General features: G+C 33.9%; 1 protein-coding gene across 2 annotated transcripts; it reads left to right on the forward strand.

The window, feature by feature from the left end:
- On the forward strand, window positions 1–5869 carry LOC105346488 (uncharacterized). 2 transcript variants are annotated; one of them, XM_034449471.2, is made up of 4 exons: window positions 1–322; window positions 1253–1372; window positions 1575–1820; window positions 5592–5869. In XM_034449471.2, the coding sequence occupies exons 1-4, from the start codon at window positions 76–78 to the stop codon at window positions 5843–5845; spliced, it is 867 nt and encodes a 288-aa protein (XP_034305362.2). In that variant the 5' UTR covers window positions 1–75; the 3' UTR covers window positions 5846–5869. The 2 variants fall into 2 exon arrangements, with proteins under 2 accessions (XP_034305362.2, XP_011453360.3); XM_011455058.4 differs by having other exon boundaries at window positions 12–322; window positions 1599–1820; window positions 5592–5860.
- The last annotated feature ends 15735 nt before the right edge of the window (window positions 5870–21604 follow it).

Here is a 21604-nt window from a genome sequence, read left to right on the forward strand (position 1 = left end):
ATGTCTTTAATTGCCTTCCGCTTTTCGTGTCGTGTCATTTGACTAGTACTACAAAAACACTCACTACTGTTTGTAATGGAGTCCTTTCATGGAGTTTTAGAAAACAGACTGTACAGTCAGATATCTTGGAGGCAGTGGGTGTTTATTGTTACGATCGGACTTCTTCTGGTGTTAGGGGTGGCAATATTGATATCTTCTGTGACTTTTCTCCATGCTCCGAACAATGATGTGCCCGACAAATGTGCCGGTCCATGGAAACAAAGCTTACAAGAATCAAGCCAAGGAGAGTTAGAGACTAACCCAACGACATCCGCCTATGTCGGTAAGTCCTGACGTCTTTAGATTATACGTATAAGAACTAGTTAAACACGCACATTGATGACTAGCTGAGACCTCACATTCTAAAAATAATCTTATTTATCGTGCCGTTGCTTGTAACATTCGCAGTTAACTAGGACGTCTACCCTCATTACAAAGATTGGAGGAAGCTGTTTAGCTTAGTGATCGATTAAACCAAAAGCAGCAAAATCTTAATTTGATTTTTTGGGAGTTGATTTTAATCAACTCTCCTATGCAGTTACTCAGACAAACCGAAAGTGAAACAGTGTTTGGACCTCAGCACAAATCATTGCTGCTGACAAGACTTAGTTCTTGAAAAAAATTGATGAATTCGATGTAATGTTTGCTAAAGCATTGATTTTCAAGGAAACTTATTTATAAATACCTTGAAAATAGTCAGATTTTAAATGGTACGAACAATTTAAATATTTTCTGTAGTCGTATGTATTCCTACGCTAAAGTTCAATGTCTCGTTCAACTCGACGTTTGGCTGTCTCCGTAAATCCTTGTCGGAGATTTACGGTGTCAGCCGAGCGTTTGGTTGAACGAAACAAGAGTTCAATATTGCTTGGATCCATAACATTTTCGAGAAATATTTCTATCACTGATACATAGTTTGATTGAATTAATTTTATCTTTAAATATTATTTAACATTATTCATATGGGGGTTTCTCGACATTCTTGTCGAAAAAGTCCAAAAATTCATATTATAAAAATGTGCGTAGTTCAAATTAGAAACTACATGTAGTTGTCATGCAAGATAACATATCATTGATTTTAAAATAAATAAACTTCGACAAAATCAACTCCCGTTAGTTCTTCAGTACTTTGATTAAAAATTATAATCAGGATGAAAGTAAATGTTGCTCTTATGGTAAATATGTGTAGATTTAAGGTTATTGTAATTTTCAGAGACCTTGTTTGGCGACTCGTGTTCTGGAGACGATAGTTGCCCCGAGAACTCGGTGTGTGAATCAGGACAATGCTCCTGTAATCTGACGTACATTGCACACAGTGGGAAATGCTACAAAGGTTTGTGGAATTGCATAAATTTGTTAAAAAAGGAATACATTAGAAAAACGTGTCATCTCTAGTTTTTCAGATTATTTCTGCATATTAGAATTGACATATTCGTTTAATTATTACAGTGGAAAAATAAAATCGTTACGTCTCACCTTCTGTATTTGCATTTAATATCATTACAACGTACGCTAATAATACAATGCGTGTACAGATGTTGTCAGTCTTCTCCTAACAGTTTTAAACTTGGCCCTCGGAAAGGCAGTGTTTGGGAGCTCAACCATGCCAGGTCGCAAGGCAACTGAAGGCTGGGAAAACGCGGTGGACGGACGCACCAGAGTTCGAGACTTCAATCTTATCTTCCACACAGGTTTCGAGCTCTACCCCTGGTTATCCATTGCTTTGGGAGGAGTGGGTCTAGTCAAGAACATCACCCTGTATAATCGAATTGATAATTACGGTAACTCTGTCTTTTATCTTCTCAATTTCTTTGTTTTTTTAACGTTATTCCTTTTGTGAAATCAGTATTTCCATTAATAGTTGCAGTATTGCAAATGTGTGCATATACGTTACATATATTTTTTGAGTACGGGTTTCCTACAGAGTGAGAAATACAAGATGGGACTTTAAACGCAATAGCAATAGCTCGAGCCGAGTCTAACCCTGTATTTCAAATACAACTTGATAAGAAATTATAATGACTTGTGACATTACCTTTCTTAAGACCTTACTGTTGTACATATTACAGTACCCGCAACATTATTTTTTACGAGATAAACGATAGGATAGGATTCACGCACGATAGGATAGCATAAACGCACGAAAGAACAATATACACGCACGATAGGATAGGATTAACGCACGATAGAACAGTATACACGCACGATAGGATAGGATTGATACACGATAGGAAAGGATAAACGATGTTCATGATAAACGTATAATCGCTTTAAACGATTTACACGAATAATCTGTTAATGGCAGAATTTGAGAGAGAACACGCATGAATAAAGATTTACGTGGGAATTATATTTAGTAACAATTGCCGAGTTGTTAATCATCGCTGCATTATTTATAGAATGTTTAAAAATGACCAGTTAATTTTTTCACTAAAATTTTGAGCTTAAATAATCAATAAATCTTCTGAATTGTTATCATTGTTTTCAATACCGCACACCCTAGCCGATCGCCGCGAATATTTCAGCCCGAGATCAAACTACACGGAAAATAGCGGGTTCAATTATAAAAATCAAACTCTTGTTTAAGTAAAAATAAAATCTGTCATAAATACATTTCTTTCTGTGTAAGAAAATGGTGCATTTAAAACGAATTATATTACATACAAGTGAAATGAATATTTCCGCGGGTTCACATTCTGCGTACGATTTGCTAACATTGTTTTCATTACCATACACCCCAGCCGATTGCCGAGAACATTTCAGCCCAAAATCAACTATCACACAGAAAATAACGGGTTCAACTCTGGTTTTAATTAAATATAAATTATATCATACATACAGGTACTTTTGTTTCTGTAAAACATGTTGCATAAAACACACATTATATTGCATAAAAGTTAATGTTTACGCAAGTATACACTTGCGTACGATTTAATATATTCGATATACAGGTAAATATGTTACCCTGCTCCTAAGAACTTCGATAGTTTACATTAAGTTTTCATTTTTAATGCTTTCAGATATGATTTACATGTAATATTGGTTAATTTTGATCTAACAAATTAAGAAATTAGTATCATAATAGAATGCTGGTATGGATTTTACAATTCTTGTACAATAAATTTTCGTATACGGCGCACTGAGCGAATTGCACCTTTGAAATAAATATTTTAATTTACTTGCTTATGAAAAGGCACGAAACGATTAACACGATAGGATAAACGGAAAAAAACTGTTAAAATTGAACGATAAACCTGATAGGATTAACGCACGATAGGATAGCATTAACGCACGATAGAACAGTATACACACACGATAGGATAGGATTAACGCACGTTAGAACAGTATACACGCACGATACGATAGGATTGATACACGATACGATAGGATAGGATTGTAAAAAATAACGTTGCGGAAACTGTATACATATTATTTTTTTCTCAACCAATCAGATCGTACTGCAAGTTGAAATTTTGACCAAGTTTTATTTATTGTAGCCGAAACGCTAAGTGTAAAGGATCTTCATTTAACAGACTGACAAGAACTAAGTTAAAGCGACATGGCTACAATTTTATTTGAATATTTTTTTTTAAATAGCAATGTATGAATTGCTGCACTAGGGTACATCCACTGCTCAACCGAAGTTTCAATGTCAGTTGTGAAGTTGAAAGCAAGATTCCAAGCTCTAATTTCTTTGTTATTTAAAAACAAACAAAACAATGGTGCAATAAGTTTGGTTAGGGTTGGGGGTCCGAAAAATTCTAAAATATCTTAAATCGTTCATTGTACAGGAATTGCTATTTATAGAAATACATGTACGTTGTAATATCATCACTTCATTTAAAGAGACACTACAGCTCATTTTCCTCATTTTGGTTATCTCTTTAAAAAAACACTTTAATAAAAGGAATATAAGTTAAATTGTGCATGTACTCAAAGTTTGAATCTTTTCAATGCAATAGTAAGCTTGCGTTTTCGTGTTTAAATCTACCCGAATTCAAAATTTATATCATATTGACTCGAACATAAAAATTTTATTTACATCACGTAATTTTGAATGACAACAGCTGTCAAAAGAATTGTTTGTACCTTTATAGAAATAAACAGATACAGGAAAAACAATTCATGCACAAGGTCGTGCACATGACAAAACAATTCTGATGATCCTTTTGTAGTTTTATCTGTTGACGTCGGTGATCCTTTCAACCGCCTGCCGAAAGCCTCGCTGAAATGTTTACAATTTATGAGCATCCACTGTTGAACGAAAGGATTGGCTAGCAGTATTTACTGTATGGTCCGTCTTAAATTATTATTTACATTATTATTAGGCGAAAATTGTAATTTCATGGAATTTGTGCACGTAGTGTCTCTTTAATTAAGATACTGAAACACTAATCCATCATCGCTAAACCCTCTATCAGTGCACAATACAGTTTTATATCAGTCACATCGAAACACCTAGCTGCAATAATGTAGCTCTCTCCGATTTTTTAATATCTGATGTTTACTGGAGAGGGCTACAATTCCATAGGATCTCCGTAATGGTGCAAAATAAATTTTTTTAATGCGCCTGAATTCGGTTAGAAAAGATCGTTTGAGTTTGATTTCTTTTAAATAAAATGATTTTTTTAATTCGGGTTGAACAAACTTACCGGATATAAATCAGAACATAACAAAACACATCAGCATGTTTACCAGACGTCTTTTTCAGCAGTCATGACATTTCTCGCCTGATTTTATAGGATTTTCGCTTAGAGTTTTGATAGGCTTGATAACGTGAATGTCAGTGTATAAGCGACCTTAACTCGTTCTATCACTACAACACCATTTAAGAAAATGGTACATGTATATATTTAAAAAAAATCGTATTTACCGCGTTAAATATGTTTGCAATAGGGGAATTCCTATATTCAGGCCCTGGATTCTCATTGGCTGTCTCAAAATAAAAGCGATCAATGTCATGGCAGACAAATTCAACCTGCGTTGTTGACATACACGAAAAATAACTGATATAAAGACTTTACTTGATATTTTTCGATTAATTTGACATACACAGTTACAATGTTTGAGTTCAGGTAGGAAATGATGCAAAAGTTATTGTCAACACGATTTGACCCGAAATCGGCGCGGGAGTGATTCATTTCTGCACTTGCACCATTACGGAGAACCTATGGAGTTGTACCTCTCTCTTTCTCTCTTTCTCTCTCTCTCTCTCTCTCTCTCTCTCTCCTTTAAAAAAATAATTGGGAAAGGGCTACATTAATGCAGCTACAAAACATCCACTAAAAGTGTTCTGGACTGTAGTTATTGTACAGTATACGTCAAAAGAAAACTCGTCGGGTCATGTCGTAAGAATTAGGCTTGTCAATTTGATTCAGATACACAATGTAAAATTTAATTCAGACACCTTATTGTCAAAGTTTATGCCTATCAAAGTTCATTCATTAAAAATTGATATAAATAATTTAAGAAATACTTATTCAAATTTTATTCGTAATTTTCATTTAATTATATATTATATTTATGTAACATATTTACGTGCACTACAATAGGTCGTTGGCTTCATGACGTTGAAACAAGAGTAGGAAACTCCTCAGATTGGTCAAAAATGTCAACCTGCGGGACATTTGTGGGCCCCAGTAAAACGGGTCAGATGCACACCATTGAGTGCGGGACACTCCTGGCTGGCACAGTCGTGACAGCGAAAATAGTCAAACCCAACTATATAAAAGACGACCCGGCAGCCCGGGGCGGGAAAAACTCCCTCGTTCTGGAAGAAGTTGTCGTCGAAGGAATTTTTCTATGACAATTGCATTTATACCACCCAAAATATTTAAACATGTATATGAGTAAGACGTGTATTGTATTTTGTTTATCGTTATTATTATGGCATTATATGCAGTATGGTCTATTTACTCATTGAATGCTATTTTGGGTGGCGTCGGTGCTACAACACACCAGGGCGATGCAAACAAATTGAATATACCGCGCGTTATTGCGGTATGATAATTTGTTTACATCGCCCTGGTTTGTTAAAGGGATGAAAATCCAACATCTACAACATTCAAACAAAATCATTTAATGTTTATATTTATATTCGTATTGATGTTCGTCTATACTACTATATTAAAATAATAGACTCGATATTTTGGGATTTAATACCGAGAAATGGAAAGAGTAAAGTACTGCCTTTAGTTTTATATATTTTAAACATCATTGGTACTTGACGATTACCATTTTTTTTTCCAAAATCAAGCCTTGCTAATTAATAATCAACGAATTTAAAAAAAAATAAATCCGGAAATCATCTGGATTTTTTGGATTTTACAATCTTGCGCATGCGCATTACATTCACGCTAGATCACGAGAGGCTCTTTTTTTTCCACAATATCACATTTGCATGGATTACCGGTAACTCAGAAATGATAGTATAAGTACGTGTAAATTTCATTGATAATTTGCTATATATTCTGTTCATCAAAGGAAATACGGGAGATACAGTACCAATCAGACCCAACCTAACACCAGAGTAAACCCCAACAAAACCCAGGGTTTACTTTCTGGGTTTACTTTGTGTTTACTTTTTGAAAATGTGGGTCCATTCGGGGTTTACTTTGGGTTAACTCGGGGTTTACTTTGGGTTTACTCGAGAATTGCTTTTGGAGTCAACTATACAAACGGAAGTGTAAAGCAGACCTGTATTTTATCTTATCATCCTACTGCCTGTGATTCACGCCCCTTGTATATTCTGAATACAAATGTAGCGTCTGCTTTCAGAGTATACTTCTGATCGGGGTTTACTCTCTGTGTCCACTCTGGGTTTACTTGGGGTTTACTCTGGGTTTACTCTGGGTCCTCTCTAGTAAACCCAGAAAGTAAACCCAGGGTTTAGTTGGGGTTTACTTTTTGTTAGGTTGGGTCTGATCGGTACTGTAACTCTTACTCACTGCATTTAATATAAAAAATCCCGAGAGTTCCGAATGTCAATATGGTATATGTAAATTTGAAGCGAGTACACATGGTAAAAAACGTTGGTGAAAAAGTGTTGAATTCTTCATTAACATGAATTTTAATTTTTAGATGAAAATTTAAGTATTTACAGTCTCAAAATGGTTTGTTTTGAACATTTTGACTGTTATTTTCAATGCAGCTTCATTAATTTTCTCCAAAATCGTTTCGGAGCGATTCTGCAATTTTTTGCTACATGCACCCCTGCGAATGTTATTGTCATTTAAATCTTAGACCACGTGTTTTTATTTGATCCTTTCAGTTTCGCAGTAAAAGTCGTGCCTCGTGTTTATAGTCTATTTCATAGAATCTAGGTACTTGTAGTCAAATGTAAAATCTAGAGGTTTATTGATTTTAAACTTTCTCTTCATTAATTAGTGGATAAAATGTGTTCTAGAAATAAATGTGACGATACCAAAAATATTTTTTTTCCTGCTGTTGCAACAATTAACATGCTTAGTACTGATCCCCTTAAGCGTTTATTTTCGATCCGTGCCTGACCTAGTAATAGCATCAATAGTGAAACAGTCTATACTATTTTATGCAGAATGTTCCTTGAAAATGGCTCGATAAACTAAGTCTTTATGCAAAACAGCCACCCATTATTTTTCTTAAAAACATGGTATTGCACACAACAAGCATCAAACATAGCTCTGATTGTATTAAGCCACCCAATGTTTATATTTTCAACCACTCTACACGTGGTTAAACACGAACGATAACTCTTTTCTGAATGTCATCGTTGAATTTAAATAACCGCTAGATGGTGAAATAAAACATACATCTTAATGTTTTAACATAAATCAAAGTAGGATACCAGTACTTACGTATTTTGAGAATATTATCCGAACACATATGCTTCCGCTCGAAATTTCACAGAAACTGAACAAATCTCGGTGAAGTCTCGTGAACTTTCATTCGAGCACCTCTGGATTTTTTATATACTTGGCAACGATAAAGAAAACATTCCGAACATATTCGCAGGGGTGATATGGGAGGCATTTTAGCTGTGGTGAAGGTCTGTCCCGAGTCACAGATTATTCTAACTATGAGCAGAGTGTAGTAATATTAATAGCATTATTGCAGGCTTAAAGCTTGGTTATTTAAATGTCAACAATGCGGTGTGTCGATGTATCTATTTCGTAAATGTCCGATATCATTTGCAATGTCAACTCGTGCACGCACAGGTCAAGGTCTAGTTTGTATAAAGTAATTGTGTATCGTCTCTTCATAGCCTGTATATACGCTCTTAGTCAGGGATATGAAACATACATGGAACAGTCATATTTTTATGTTATTTAGTTCGTTTCCGCGACTAAAAATATAGTACCAGAACTTCGTAGAGAAAAAATAAATCACAAGTAGATATGATTTGATGTTTATTTTTATGAGTATATATCAAATTGGTTATGTAGGGTTGAACGTTTCATTTAATCTTGCAACAATAACTACCGTCAAACGCGTGATGACTTCTATATTTGTGCCAATAGCGCATGAAAAGGCTAAGTGAATGCAGGAAATTGAACGTCGCAGATTTCCAATGCAAACATAAGGGGAATATACACTGAATGTAATATTATGGTTATAGATTATTTTATGCGGTAAGTGATATAACCATTGACACTTTTGCTTGCATGTATATTTATTACAGATTACCAAATATACATATAAATTGAATGAAAACTAAACTGTGTAAAATATCCTAGTTTTGAATAGATTGTAAGATATAATAACCTTTTAGTTTTTGAAATCATCCCATAATTGGTAAATTTAATGCTGTTAGTTGTTGATTGATTTAAAGGCAATATGAAGCATATTTACATTACTCATGAAAACGCCTAATTGGTGGTAGCTTGTTTTCATTTTCGTTTCATTTTCATTACTTATGCTTTGTAACAAGAGTGGGGAACTATCGCCTGTTTTTTGTGGTTTTTAATAATTAAATCAAACATAGATTTTGATAGACCAGACAGTTAACTGGTTAACTGCGCAAAATAAGCAAAATCTGATTTATTAAAAAGTACTAAAATTTAATTCATTCTGTTGGTAAATCGGTATGATCTTTTACGTAATGGTTGATTAATGCAATGCTAAGATGCTCAGCACTTTCTCGAATTTATTCAGTTAAAACAGAGTATAATATCGCTGACAAATATATGTAGGTATATATATGATACATTTTGATAAAAATTGTGCTCTTTGTTTGTTTTAGTGCATGTTTCTTCTGTTTAATTTTGTTTTACAATTCAATTTTATTAATTAACTATATTTGAGTGTCAAGCTTCGAATTATAAGCAAGATACAGAGCTTTGATAACAATTCTATGTTTGTACACAGAGCTGAGGCCATTCTTGTTTTTCTTTGTTAACATTTTAAATGCTGAATAGGAAATACCAAGCTAAAAATAACAATAACAAACTGTTAACCATCTCAAAAAAATATATATATATAATCTAAAAAGAAAAGAAAATGAACAGTTTCAAAGTTTCTATTCACTAGCGCTTTCTGGATTTACATCCTTCTTCAGGTGAATGTACATAAGTTATGTACATTCTTATGTACATTCACCTGAAGAAGAATGTAAATCCAGAAAGCGCTAGTAAATAGAAACTTTGAAACTGTTCATTTTCTTTTTTGATTATTTATACTGTGTGATATCACCTTTCACTCATTTTGGATTATATATATATAGTAGAAACATACGATTGACATCAAGCAATTGAAATTACTGATTTTTTCCAAATACACCTCATTATCGACGGTAATGTTATAATTTAAAGTTTTGATAAATTTTCGAACAAATCGATTAAACATTTTTCTTAAGAATTCTACACGAGAATTCAACATGAGAATTCATAATATATTATACAATATAATATCATATATTACAATATTGTGATTTATTATGTCATTTGATATTGTATCATATAATACTACTTTGTATCATATTTACTTTATCATGATGTTGTATTATGTGATCATATACAATAATGTATAACATGATACGATGTCATATCATATGTTACAATATCATATTTCATCCTTAATTATTACAATATTATATTGTATTATATGGGATATATTGTAAATAACATATAATGCAATACTGTATTTTGTATTATTATATTAATAAATATTGTTTCCGATAATACCACAAATGAAATGATCATATGGTAATTATGTAATTTTTAACATATGATAGACGATATTGTGTTAAAACAGTATCAATGAAAATCCAAGATTATTAGCTATGATTTTCGTTCAGTATAATGAAGGTGGTCTCATAACGGTGATGCCTCATAAAGGTAATGCTTTGTTTCGGTGAGTTTTGTAATCTGTCATTACCTACGTTTTGTATTAGGTTATAATATTTTAAATCAAAACCTAAGTGTTTTGTTCGTTTAATCGCCTTGTATAATCTACAATACTTAATATGTTTAAATATCAAATATTGCGAGCAACACATACAATATATAAAACAAGAAGCCCATGGGCCACATCGATCACCTGAGCAACATTAGACATAATAAAATCACTTTACGGAGTCATATACAAAATATCTGAACAATGTCGTATAATAGATCCTGTATAAAAAAAATTCCCTGCATATTCTTATGTTTATCATTTAGCCTTTATTACAGAATGATTTTACAGTCATATCACATATTGAGCATTGCAGTTCTCGAGAAAATAATCAAACATAAACAATTGTTTATAAATGGATAATAAACCTATATTAAACTGTGAATCCCTTATGAGGCTGAAGAATTGTCAAGAGGCCGACGTCTAAACAATTTAAAAGAATAAACAATATGTCAAAATGCTTCTACAAAAAAAAGCATATACATACACAGTATGAAACATTAAAGTTTTTTTATTGAGTGAATAAATAATTTTTTTCCTTTGTAAAAATAGAGCCCTACTTCTGAAGTTTATAATTTTGACAAATTTTAATCTACACTATCTGAACGGACTTAAGTTACAGCTTTTCTAGACAAATTATGTTTTAGAAGGTGATTGAAAAAGTTTACCTATATATTTCTATGTAAAAATTTTACATCCCCTCCCCAAATTTTGGCCGCACCCTACCACTGGGACTCATGATTTGCATACTTGAATCTTCCCTACATGAAGATGCTTCCACACAAGTTGCAGCTTTTCTGGCTGATCAGTTTCAGAGACGAAGATCTTTAAAGATTTACACTATATATTCCTTAATTGTAAAAATTTGATCCCCCAATGTGGCCCCACTACCCTTGGAAATCATGAGTTGAACAAATTTGAATCTACACCGTATGAGAATGCTACCACACAAGTTGCAGCTTTTCTGCTCAATCAAATTCTGGAAAAAAAGATTTTTCTCTATATATTCCTATTTAAAATTCGACCCCCTCCCCATTGCAGTTCCACTCTACCCTGGGGATCATGTTTTGAATAAATTTGAATCTACACTATCTGAGGATGCATCAACATAAGTGTCAGTGTTTCTGACCAAAAAGTTTTGGAGAAGAAGATTTACCTTATATATTACTAATGATTAAAAATTTGACACCCCATTGTGGCCCCATCCTACACCTGGGGATCATGATTTGAACAAAATTGAATCTACATTATCTGAGAATGCTTCAATACAAGTTTTCTGCCCAATCGGTTTCTGAGAAGATTTTTCAAGATGTACTCTATAATTTTATTCCTTTTTAAAATTCGACCCTCATTGTGGTCCCACCCTACACCCACGGATTATGATTTAAACAAACTTGAATCTACACTACCTGAGGATGCTTCCTCAGAATTTTTAGTTTTTCTGGCAAAATTGTTTTTGAGAGGAAGATTTTTGAAAAATTTTCAACGATTTTTTATTATCTCCCATTCATTGTAGACCTTTATTTTAACAAACTTGAATTCCCTTTACACATGTATGCTTTGTGTAAAGTTGAAATCGGCCCTGTGGTTCTGGAAAAAAAGTCGAAAATGTTTAAAGTTTATTGACAGACAGAGAGACAGACGGACAGAAAGACGGACACCAGACAAAAAGTGATCAGAAAAGCTTACTTGAGCTTTCAGCTCAGGTGAGCTAAAAAGCAAAATGTCGTCAGCTGTTTCATTAAAAAAAGTATAAATGTATTTTTAAAACTTTATACCTTTAATACAAACAATTTATAATGGATAAACATTGGTAACCAGATAGCCATGCCATGACCTCGAAGTGTTAGTATTTCATATTGGTTAATGTTATATTTATGTTTATCTTGATACTGCCCAATTAATAGTTGTAATGATAACTAACAGAATGAACTTTGTGATTCTTGTAGCACTTTGTAGTATTCCTAAATGATGTTATGCAACCAGGTGCAGGATGCGGGCACAATGATATCCAAATTGGGAGTTTAAAAATAAGTTGTCATATTGGCGAATCTGTGTCTGCATCGATAGCTCTTGTACTCTATACTGAGTCATATATTGCATGTTTTATATAACCTTTGTAACCTTTAAACCAGTAAGTCTTGAATACTTTTAGACATGGCCCTTTTAAAATTGTACGAAAGTGATGCATCATACTCAGGCGGGAGACTTTTAAAAAAACATGCATCCCAATAAGCTTAGTCCTAAATGACGTTAATTAATCAGATACGGAATCCCGGAACAGTAAAATCAAAGTTATATATATATATATACAATAATACATCATACACAAACAAATTATCAACCAATTGTCCTATTTTGCGATCCTGTGACTGCAGTGATAGCCCTGATGCTGCAAACTAGTCATTAAGGCTTGTTCTATCTATTTAACCTTTGTAACCTTAAAACCATGTATGAATGAATGTCTATAACTATGGGATTTTAATATTATGCGAATGATAATCATGTGGGAGACTCAGAGACTCGGATGCTCAAAAACTATATCTTATATTCCTTGATTGACTGCTTTGACATTTTTGTTGCTGAATTTAGAAATATAACATAACTCTGGAATTTGAACGTTAAATGTTCACTCATGGTCATCGTAGATAGGCCGAACTAGTCGAAACTGTCAATCATAAGTAAAATGTTATATTATCTCCTTTAAAATGATGTTAAGGCAAATTATTAATTTTTGGGCTTACAATTTTGATTTTGGAGTTTGATTCAGCTTAAAACTTGGGTTGTTGTATATAATTTTGTAACTTTGACAAACCTATACAATCACGCTTTTTAATAAACTGCTTGTGAAACTACTTTTGGACCTAGTGTTTCATAAGTTTGCACCTCAAGGTGATTAAGGAGACGGACGTCTTACGCATTTAAATATTGGCTAATCTTTCATGTTGGAGGACACAAAATATAAAGACTAACACTTTTCCCTTGAATTCAACGACAAAAGACTGCCGAATCTTTTGATCATAACACAACTCCTAAAGTCAGCCGTTAAAGGCGCTAAATCTTCTGTACATAACTCTTCCCTAAAGTCAGCGACAAAATGCACCAAATCTCTTGACAATAACACAACCCCTGAAGTCAGTGACAAAAAACACCAAATCCTTTGACAACTATACTACCCCTGATGTCAGCGAAAATAGCCGCCAAATCTCCCTGACATAACTCTTCCATAATTCTTCCCCTATGGACAGCGAAAAAAGGCGCCAAATATCTTCACAAAAACACTACCCCTGAAGTCAGCGACAATATGCGCCAAATCTCCTTTTCATCACTCTTCCCCGATGTCATCGACAAATGGCGTCAAATATCTTAAACACAACATTTCCCCTGAAGTCAGCGAGAAAAGACACCAAATATATTGTGCATAACTCTTCCCCTGAGGTCATCGAAAAAGGCGCCAAATCTTTTGACCCCAACACCACCCCTTAATTCAGCGACAAAAGGGGCCAAATCTCCTGACCACAACACTACCTCTGAAGTCAGGGACAGCTGGTGCCAAAGTTAAGGTGTGGGAGATTTGGCGCTATTTTTCGTCGAATTTTTATTAGGTTCATTTGGGTAATGCATTACTGGTGCTATTTCATTAGCATTGACTATTTTAAAGATTATGGAGGCTACTCACCAGCCCCGACCCCTTTTTGGTTTAGTGACTTCTTACATGAAAGATGAACCTATATATTGCATCTTCAAAGTTTTAATTGTAAATTGCACCAGGTGCAAAATAATTCACAATGAAAAAAATTCACGTTACATTTAAAAAAGTCGGAATGATTATGATTGAAATTGAAAAACATTGATATTTCAAAATGTCGATTATTTTACCAGACAAAATCAAATAAAATAACCTTACACACGAAAAAAATAAAATACACGCAATATTAAAGCAAAGTTGTCTTTTTTGGAATAAACCGAGTCATAATTAAGCAGAACAAAATGAAACGAATACAGTATTTTAATATGTTTTCTTTAAGAATTGGAGTTTACAAATACGATGTTCGATTTTTATCATTTTTGGTTTCTATTTTGCAATCATTGATTAAAGCTGCTTATTCCGATTTTTTTGTAATTACAGTATCAAATTTTTTCTCATTCAAATCATTTATCTTGGAAAGTTATTGACTTTCTCCTGTTTACACCAGCAGAATCAGTCTCCTTTCAAAGTTAGAAATATTGAAAATTAATAAAAATAATTTCTCTTTGGGCAAACGAAAAAACAAACCAAAATGCATCATGGAAATGTTTAGAAAAGGAAACCGCTTGGTTTCGTCCCGCGAATGATTGGGGTATTCAACCCGCATGCTATGCATCGATTGTAAAAAAAAAGCAGACTTAAGAAATATTAGCGAACACAAAGTACACATGTTTATTTGTATTTGTAATTTGTCTGATCATTTCGACCTTTATTTAAAGCGGTGTCAAATTCGTAATACAACCATACCCGTCTCGTCGTCAGGATTGAAATTTAACATGAGGCGAAATAACGCGGTACCTTTTAATGTCGTTTGTTTTGTTAGCAAATTTTGTACGTATTTTTCTTCATTGAAATTTGGCATAATTGACGGGTAAAACTACTGCAATGTCTATTATTATACATATACTATGCATAGCCATCGTTTAAAAGCGTGCATAAAATTTGATATAAAATCGGACCAAACAGCTTTAAATTAGGATACAACAGCCGTAGATAGATATCTAAAAGTTTCCTTTTTATATATTACAGATTATAATTATTATCATAAGTATTATTATTATTATACAAAATTCATGAAGTGCCATATATAATTTATATTAAGGAGGCCGACTTTCATTTTCAAGGCGCATGTTTTTGCGCATTCTAGTATTATACAGTTGATTAATACTTCTTATGGGATGTTTTCGATATCATTTATAAAATTGAACACAATAAATAAAACACAGATAAAAATATTTATATCTTTAAGGAAATTTTTATTTTTTAAACGATTTTTGCGTTGTGGGTTAGGGGAGCTTTGTCATTGTGCTTTTATGATGTTATGAAAAAATGAAGCTTTATAGGAGAACGTTATAAGTAACTAGATCTCGTTACGAGTAACGAGTAGGTCTTCCGTCCGTTTTTGTTTTCATATGATACGATGAAATATCGATATTCTCTGCCAAATCTGCGATCTTGGTGAATCTAGGTTTTTTGTCTCGAGACCGAAAACGGACGAACAAAAGAGGTTTATGAAAATAAAAGCTAGGTTTTTTTTATACATTTGTTTATTGTACACTACTGTTAATCATGGGAGATGAAACACCAAAGATAATCAGTTAAACTTGTGAAAAAAATGAATTGTTTGAACTCTTCTGGTGAGTACCGGAAGTGACGGTTGACAAAAGAAAACCCGTTTAATATATCTTCAATCGATTGTCTATCATTTATAAAAGTTTGTGTCTCAATTCACTTACAGTGACTAAAATCTCGCTGGTATCAATTTTGTAAAAAGGCTAGGTACCAAAGATATTTGAAATCTTGATTGTTTTCAAGTTATCTGTAATATAGTTTACGAGTGTCTTAGCCCCTCATTTAAGGGGCCAGCCCCTTTTTCTCAATCGAAATGTCTCACGAATACTAATATTTTTTGTTCTTACACCCATCTAAAATTGTTGTTCATTTTTTAGATACAAATGATTGAATATTTTAGGGGCCAGCCCTCTAGATCCTTAATGGGGACAGACTTTAGAGTTTTGATTAGTGGAATCGATTAGAATCATCAATGCAAACATTTTCTTTTCTACATTGCCTAACAAAATATGTCTCCTTCTCTAGATATATTGCATCAAAGTTTAAGTACTTTAGCCCCTTAAAATCCCTAATTATGTCATAAATGGGTGTGAAAATGATTTTACCTGATAAATATTGCTACAATCAACAACTTTGCTTCTATATTGTATTACAAAATTTTGATCGTTTTTAAGTTATTTGTAATAGAGTTTACGAGTGTCTTGGCCCCTAATTTAAGGGGTCAGCCCCTTTTTTTTATTTTGTTGGAAAGAACGTTTAATTAAGGTCTTCCGTTTCCAACGGAAGACCTTATAGTTTTCGTACGATTTCTTATTATTATTAAGGTCTTCCGTTGGAAACGGAAGACCTTATTGTTTTTGCTTTGTTTCTTTTCCTCTATTATTATTATTATTATTTTTTTTTTTTCTGTCACGTTTTCTCAAAAACGCTTCAGCCGATTTTCGTGAAACTTTCAGATCTTATTCATGACAAAATTTGTAAGAAAATTACACGAGATTTTTGTGGTCGTCACTTCCGGTACCAAGATATTAAAGATTTTATGTTTTTGCTTGTTCACAATTTTTCTCAAAAAGTATTAAAGATAGGACTTTCAAATTTTCAGAGAAGGTAAAGAGTGAACGGCCGCAGTGCCCTTTGCATATCCGAACGTCTGCCGTCACTTCCGGTCGTCACCGAAAGGAAATGAAAAACCTTAATTTTTTGATTTTTTGGATTTGAATTTTTTTTATTTTTTCATTTGATAGAGACGCTCTCAAAACTTCAGAATATGAAATTCGTTTTAAAATCGACCCACGCATTCTTGAGATTTTGGACTCCAAAGTTCTGAAGCGAGGGTCCGCGTAGCTCAGTCGTTAGAGTGGTGGACTTGTGCCCAGGCGACCCGGGTTCAGTCCCTGAGTGCCGAATCTTTTTTCTCTCTTATTTGTGTTTTGATTAACGGTTTTATCTTTAAAATGATGGATTTGAATGTTTTCCGTTTTATTTTTGTCATAAATAAAAAAAAAATAGCGGCTTCTTTCAGTGCAAATATAGAGCTCTTTTCTGTCAGCAGCTCTCTAAATTCCTATGCTCGTCGCATCGCCGACATCAAAGACATGCCGCCGAAGTGCCCCTGCAGTTCGACCGCATTAGAGTTCGCTGGGTCGCTTTGCCGGCATCGAAGAAATGCCGCCATCTCAATAACTGTATGCACACAACATTTAGCAATGCACCCACGTTATTCTACTCGGCTTAAAAAGGAGGACTGCTTAGTATTTAGTCCCATATATAGATACACACATGCATGTATACATGCGTTTATTGACATAGTTTGTTTATATATTGATTTCCTGAACATTATAAAACACCATGTAATCTCTCTCTCTCTCTCTCTCTCTCTCTCTCTCTCTCTCTCTCTCTCTCTCTCTCTCTCTCTCTCTCTCTAAAGTACAATTGATTTAGCATTTGAATAAGAACTAGTACAGGTAACATGCGGAAATTGGATAGAAGCTAAATGTACATTGGCGTCCAAAAATTATACATATTTTATATCAAGTTACGGGATAATGTCTATGGATTCAAATAATTTGAAATGCATTGTTTAATGATTGTCTTCTTACTGATTGGAAGTCAACGCTAAAAAGTCATTTTTATTAAAGATGGTGTACTTTTTCCTTTTTTGTGCATGTCTATATACTGATACAAATCTGTTGCCTGTCGGGATTAAGAAAAGCCTCCGAAGTTTATACACGTAACTATACAAACGAACGGGTGACTGCGACAAGGTTTAAAAACTGACCACCCGTTTATGAGTGTTTGAGCCTAAGAATAAATAGATGTAAAAAAAATCAACAGTTACATCTTTCAAACAACGCTTATACATTGTTCTAACATATGTATTTTATTTAGAAATTGTGTAATATGTAATATTTAGAATTTAATATTCTACGTTTAATATAGAAGTCACCGACCGACCCCCCCCTCCCAATTCATAAAATCATTTAGTTTTTCTGGCCCGATTTTACTTGATCTTTGATCTTGGGCCTTTAATTTTAACTAATTACCATTCTAGATTAACAGAGTTATGAAGTTTTTGGCACTTGAGTTTCAATTGTCGTGTTTGACATGTACTATAAAAAAAATTCTAACTCCCAAGCCCTTCACTCAATCCTAATGAAAATTTGTGAAAATGAACCTCGGACCCCATTCTTATTGTCTGTCAAATATGCAGCGGATTGAACAGTTAAGACGAAATTCCTGAAATTAAACGGTGCTTATTGCCTAAACGTGGAAATTAAATTTACACATTACACGCACCGACCCCCCCCCCCCCCCCGCCCCATCCTTTTCACAAAATCATTTAGTTTTCCTGGCCTGATTTTACTGGATCTGTCATCTTGAACCTTTACTTTCAACCTAGTTCAAATCTAGATTATTGTACTAATGACCAGACCTATTCGTTTATTTTTAAGAGAGATATGAATTTTTGGGCATTCGAGTTTCGATTGGCGTGCTTGACATGTACTGTAGAAAAAAATTCTAACTCCCGAGTCCCTTACTCAATCCTAATGAAAGTTTGTGTAAAATGTACCTCGCACCCCATTTTTATTGTCTGTGAAATATGCAGCGGATTGAACAATTAAGAAGAAATTCCTGAGATCAAACGGCGAGTATAGCCTGTACGGGGACTTAGAATTTACACAGTACAAGGGATGTAAGCAGCCGCGTAATATTTCTGTTGCATGTATATTTCTTGTTTTCCGTAAAGTCTGTATCTACGATAGCGTGTGAACTACTTATGAATGTTACAACTGTGGAAATTACTGTCATCAAATTTTTACCGAATAAATTTACGTGTTACTGATTTCGTTATTTCTACATTTATAAAGATTTTATCAATCCTGCTGAAATAAAACATTCAAACATAATAGTAAACGACACGAAAAAACATTCTCAACACTGAAATACATGGGTAAAATGCATCAGTCATTGTTTTAGGACTTCCCCTAATTGTTGTTAACCGAATCCGAGATCCACACCTCAAAATTCTATTTTCGATTTATTTAAGACGAATATCAAGCTCGGGTCTTTTCACCCCCCCCCCCCCTCCAGACATAAACACACATCAATATTTCAAATGACCTCGCACTGTTACCAAACCTGAATAGTCAGACATCTTACACGTTGATTTTCATCTCATACAAAAACTCAGCTCCTCTCCCGGGCGGAAACTCCCCAAATTCAAACACAAATTCGGGATTTATTTCGCGTCAGCCATGTTTTGAGACACCTGCAAAGGCTGTGTGTTCTAATCTCGCCGGAGCCAAGATTTGTTCTTTCTCTCTATTTCTTTCTCTCCTTTTTATCTAATTTTCTAACTAAAATATTCAACATAAAAGGGTGTTGGACTGTAATACAAGTTGAAAAACACTCTTTAATTAAGATTTAGACAAAAACAGTCTTTTATTATTAGGGTCTTCCGTCTTCTGCGGACGGAAGACCTCCTCGTTGCTCGCAACGAGATCGTGTCTAGTTATTATTATTTTTTTCCACAAATTTTGTGCACGAGATTTCTCGAAAACTAATCGACTGATTTTGACCATTTTTTCACAGAAGATGGGACTTGATGTAAACTTCATACGTTTTTGAGATTTTTCCTGTCGGCACTTCCGGTACCGATTTATCGGCCATTTTGTACATTTTTACAACATATTTTGTGCAGAGGAGATCTCAGAAACTATCAGAGATATGACTATGAAATTTTCAGGATAGGTAGTCTATAGTTTGAAGTTGTGCACTATTATGTTGTTTTACGCCAGTGGCGCCATTTCTTGGAGCTCGCCTGGGCTCGAAAATTGAGTACGAATTTTCATTCAAAATTTTCATACGTTTTCATCTGTATCTTTTTATCAGTTGATATTTTGTTAAGACATATATTACAAAAGTAGTAGATAATTAAACATTCTTTCCAACAAAATCAAGAAAAAGGGGCTGGCCCCTTAAATTAGGGGCCAAGACACTCGTAAACTCTATTACAAATAACTTAAAAATGATCAAAATTTTGTAATGCAATATAGAAGCAAAGTTGTTGATTGTAGCAATATTTATCAGGTAAAATCATTTTACACCCATTTATGACGTAATTAGGGATTTTTAGGGGCCAAAGTACTTAAACTTTGATGCAATATATCTAGAGAAGGAGACATATTTTGTTAGGCAAAGTAGAAAAGAAAATGTTTGCATTGATAATTCTAATCTATTCCACTAATCAAAACTCTAAAGTCTGTCCCCATTAAGGATCTAGAGGGCTGGCCCCTAAAATATTCAATCATTTGTATCTCAAAAATGAACAACAATTTTAGATGGGTGTAAGAACAAAAAATGTTAGTATTCGTGAGACCTTCCGATTGAACTCAAGAAAAAGGGGCTGGCCCCTTAAATGAGGGGCCAAGACACTCGTAACCTATATTACAGATAACTTGAAAACAATCAAAATTTCAAATATCTTTGGTACCTAGCCTTTTTACAAAATTGATACCAGCGAGATTTTAGTCACTGTAAGTGATTGAGACACAAACTTTTCTAAATGATAGACAATCGATTGAAGATATATTTAACGGGTTTTCTTTTGTCAACTGTCACTTCCGGTACTCACCAGAAGAGTTCAAACAATTCATTTCTTTCACAAGTTTAACTGATTATCTTTGGTGTTTCATCTTCCATTATTAACAGTGGTGTACACTAAACAAATGTATAAAAAAACCCTAGCTTTTATTTTCATAAACCTCTTTTGTTCGTCCGTTTTCGGTCTCGAGACAAAAAACCTCGATTCACCAAGATCGCAGATTTGGCAGAGAATATCGATATTTCATCGTATCATATGAAAACAAAATCGGACGGAAGACCTACTCGTTACTCGTAACGAGATCTAGTTATCTACTACTTTTGTAATATATGTCTTAACAAAATATTGACCGATAAAAAGATACAGATGAAAACGTATGAAAATTTTGAATGAAAATTCGTACTCAATTTTCGAGCCCAGGCGAGCTCCAAGAAATGGCGCCACTGGCGTAAAAAAATATAATAGTGCACAACTTCAAACTATAGACTACCTATCCTGAAAATTTCATAGTCATATCTCTGATAGTTTCTGAGATCAGCTCTGCACAAAATAGGTCGTGAAAATGGACAAAATGGCCGATAAATCGGTACCGGAAGTGCCGACAGGAAAAATTTCAAAAACGTATGAAGTTTACATCAAGTCTCATCTTCTCTGAAAAAATGGTTGAAATCGGTCGAATAGTTTTCGAGAAATCTCGTGCACAAAATTTGTGGAAAAAAATAATGATAATAATAACTAGAGCAAAGCTCGTTGCAAAGCAACGAGTGGGT

This window comes from Magallana gigas, chromosome 4 (genome assembly GCF_963853765.1).
Source record: "Magallana gigas chromosome 4, xbMagGiga1.1, whole genome shotgun sequence".
NCBI classification, from domain to species: domain Eukaryota; kingdom Metazoa; phylum Mollusca; class Bivalvia; order Ostreida; family Ostreidae; genus Magallana; species Magallana gigas.

What these genes read in the sequence shown, in the direction of transcription:
- LOC105346488 (XM_034449471.2), top strand. Translation starts at nt 76, where the DNA reads ATGGAGTCCTTTCATGGAGTTTTAGAAAACAGACTGTACAGTCAGATA. An exon ending in AACGACATCCGCCTATGTCG is followed by an intron (nt 323 to 1,252) that starts GTAAGTCCTGAC and finishes TGTAATTTTCAG; the next exon opens with AGACCTTGTTTGGCGACTCG. An exon ending in TAATCGAATTGATAATTACG is followed by an intron (nt 1,821 to 5,591) that starts GTAACTCTGTCT and finishes GCACTACAATAG; the next exon opens with GTCGTTGGCTTCATGACGTT.